We start from the raw sequence: 2,701 nt of genomic DNA, 5'->3' as shown, positions 1-2,701 counted from the left end.
AGCTGAAGGAAAGAAGGAAAATGTGACTGCTGGGCTCCCTTTCCTCAACATCTGGTTACTTTCAAGCATCCAAGCACAGAGCAGAAGCAGAAGCAAGCCCATCCTGGGCCCTTCCCCAGGGCTGGGGCTCTGCTAGCTTTGCCCCAGGAACTGGCACAGTGTCTGCAGCTAGAGGCCGTTCAATGGATGCTTCATGAATGAATGAGCAGGTACATCAGACTAAACGACACTGGGAAAGGAGTGAGAGGGCTGCCAGGCTTGTTCACAGTCTAGGGAGCCTCTGAGGACTAGGAGCAGTGAGGTGGGTCATGCCACCACTCCAGGGGGTCTCTCCCCTCCCAGAGCCCCCATTTCCACCTCCTTCTGTAGTCTGGCTCTTTCTCCTGTCACTCACCTTGACAGCACATGTCCTCCAGATCCCGACCCTGTCCTCTGCAGGCTTCCCTCTGATTCCTGGCTGGACTCTGGCTCCTCTGAGGACAGGGAGAGGGTGATGCCCGTGGAGTTGATGGTGGCAACATCTGCTGAGCCGGGAAAGCCCTGGGGTCCTCCTGAAACAAGCACAGCATCCCACCTGAGTCATACCAGCTCATCCCACAGGTCCTGTGGGGGAAAGGGACATTCCCAACAGGGGGAGGGTGAGAAGAAGCTGGAGAGGCAGAGCCCAAGGAGAGCAGTGGAGAGACCTGGGAAGCAGCAAGGGAAGGTGGGGTGGCCTCTTAGATGACCAGGCCTGAGGGCCCCTCGTGAGTGTCCTCGAGGCTGGAAACTATTTGAGGACACGGACTGAGTCTTGTTGACTGCTGTAAGCTCATCACCCAGCACAGCATCTAGTCCACAGTAGATGATCACTGTTTGTTAAATGAAAGGGTTGACTGTGATAAGCCATGTCCCTTCCATATCAAGGGACATAGTGGGAGCAGGGGAAAATTTTGTATTCCTGGGACAAAACCCACAATCTTGTCAGTTGTGATTTCTAAGAGCTTTAAAATAGCCATCATTTCTGGAGATCTATTATGTGCTAGGCAACGAGTGGAATCCTCTCCAGAGATGAGTTCACGGGGCCCTAGGAGATGGTGCCATCATCGTCCTCACTTTACAGAGGAGGATGCGGGCAGGCTAAGGGATTGAGGGAGTCACCCAGGGCCTCACTCGCTCTGCTTCAAGCTCCGAGGTAAAGGCTTGGGCTGCCCAGAGAGGTCAGCAGGTCTCAGAAGGGAAGCCCTGCAGGAAGTGGTTAGGGGCAAGCCCACAGCCTGCCTAGAGCCCACCAGAGAAGGAAACTGCCACTCAGCACAGGGTGGGAGGGACCCCAGGGGGAGGGGGTTGCCTCAAGGTTTGTGTAAGCAAGGGAGGGAGAGGGACCAAGTCTGTGTGTCCCCATGCAGTGGAGGGGACTTTGCATCCACATCCTCAATAAGGTCTGTCATCTCTCTGCCCTCTCTCCCTCCACTCTGTTGCCAAGCCCTGGGTCCCTCGAGCCATCCCAGCCCCAAGACTGTCAGAGCCGTGGGCACGTGTGGAGTGAGCCTGTTATCTCTGCCTAAAAGTGAACGGCAGAGTTGGTCATCTGGGATCACACTAGGGATCAGGGCCTGAGCCCGCCACCCCCCAGGATTCTCCCACAATATGAGGACCCCTTCCAAAGACAAAGTGGTGAGACCCACACCCTTCAGCAGCCTTGCCTGCTGAAACCTACTGCTCCACCAACAGACCCAGGGGCCAGGGAAGGTCTGGTACCAGAAAGCACACTGCCTAGGAGCCCTGTTCCCTTGGTCACAGGACCCTCCAGACAGCATGTCTGCCTGGCCACAGAAAGCCTCAAGAGCAGGACTCCTGCTCAAGTACTCACATGTGCATTCCCCACAGTGCCTAGTACAGTGCCTGGCACGTAACAGGTGCTCTGCCAATACTGAAGGAATAAATGAGTGAATGGAATGAAATGAAATGAAATGATGCTGAAGGGGCAGGGTCTCAGCCATGTGATTAGTGGGCATCTATTGTTCCAAACAAATAGTAAATCCTGGAACTGCTGCCTCTTTCTGCACTGTTGGGAGTAAATCCCTTAAAGCCCAGGCCTCTAGCAGCCATGCAGCTTGGAGCTTGGATCTTGGAACCTCAGGGTTCCCAACAGGAAGAGGATGTCTCCACCACCTTCCCCATGGTTCTGCCTCCCCCAGAAGGGAGTTGCTTAGTCTGCCTCCAGGCTGGCGGTCAATCCTGCGTCTGGCCTCTGCCAGCACCCCTGACACCTCAGAGTGGCTCCAAGGAGCTGCCGAGGTGGTGTGTGATGCTGCCATCTGACTATTGAGATAAAAGGGAATGACTCTGAAGGCCTGGGTGTCACAGGTCGGGTCTTGGCCTCTGCTCTAGAACCACACCAGGCCTGGGCTGGGCAGGAACGAACGGCAGCCCCTTACCATCTCTGCTGTTCTCCAGGGGCAGCTCCGGCTCCCGGCTGCAGGGGCCCCTCTCCACCCTACCCTCGTGGACGGCTCCCCCGTAGGGCTCCTGCAGCCCCCGAGGTGCGCTGTTGTTGCAGTTGTTGGTGGACAGGGCCAGGAGTGGGTGCCTGACCTGAGGGCAGCTGGGCTGGGTCTGTGATGGGGGCAGCTCACAGGTCCTGAGAATCGTGCTTCTTGAAGGAGGCCGGGGGATACCCACAGGTTCTCCCTGGTCACCCGGCCTGCACAATCCAGCC

The 2,701-nt window shown here is 56.7% G+C and overlaps 1 protein-coding gene across 1 annotated transcript in view; it reads right to left on the bottom strand.

The window, feature by feature from the left end:
• The window catches only part of KIAA1614 (KIAA1614 ortholog), a 43,111-nt gene that overhangs the window by 11,352 nt on the left and 29,058 nt on the right, over nucleotides 1-2,701 (bottom strand). Inside the window, exons 7-8 of the mRNA XM_012002632.1 lie at nucleotides 2,421-2,698; nucleotides 395-551 (exon numbers count right to left, since the gene is read on the bottom strand). Coding sequence (XP_011858022.1) covers nucleotides 395-551; nucleotides 2,421-2,698 — 435 coding nt within the window. The remainder of the gene's footprint in view (nucleotides 1-394; nucleotides 552-2,420; nucleotides 2,699-2,701) is intronic.

The sequence above is a fragment of the Mandrillus leucophaeus genome, unplaced genomic scaffold, assembly GCF_000951045.1.
Source record: "Mandrillus leucophaeus isolate KB7577 unplaced genomic scaffold, Mleu.le_1.0 Scaffold691, whole genome shotgun sequence".
Lineage (NCBI taxonomy): Eukaryota > Metazoa > Chordata > Mammalia > Primates > Cercopithecidae > Mandrillus > Mandrillus leucophaeus.
Note: the sequence above shows the minus strand (reverse complement) of the source record. Positions and strands in the feature narration are given on the sequence as shown.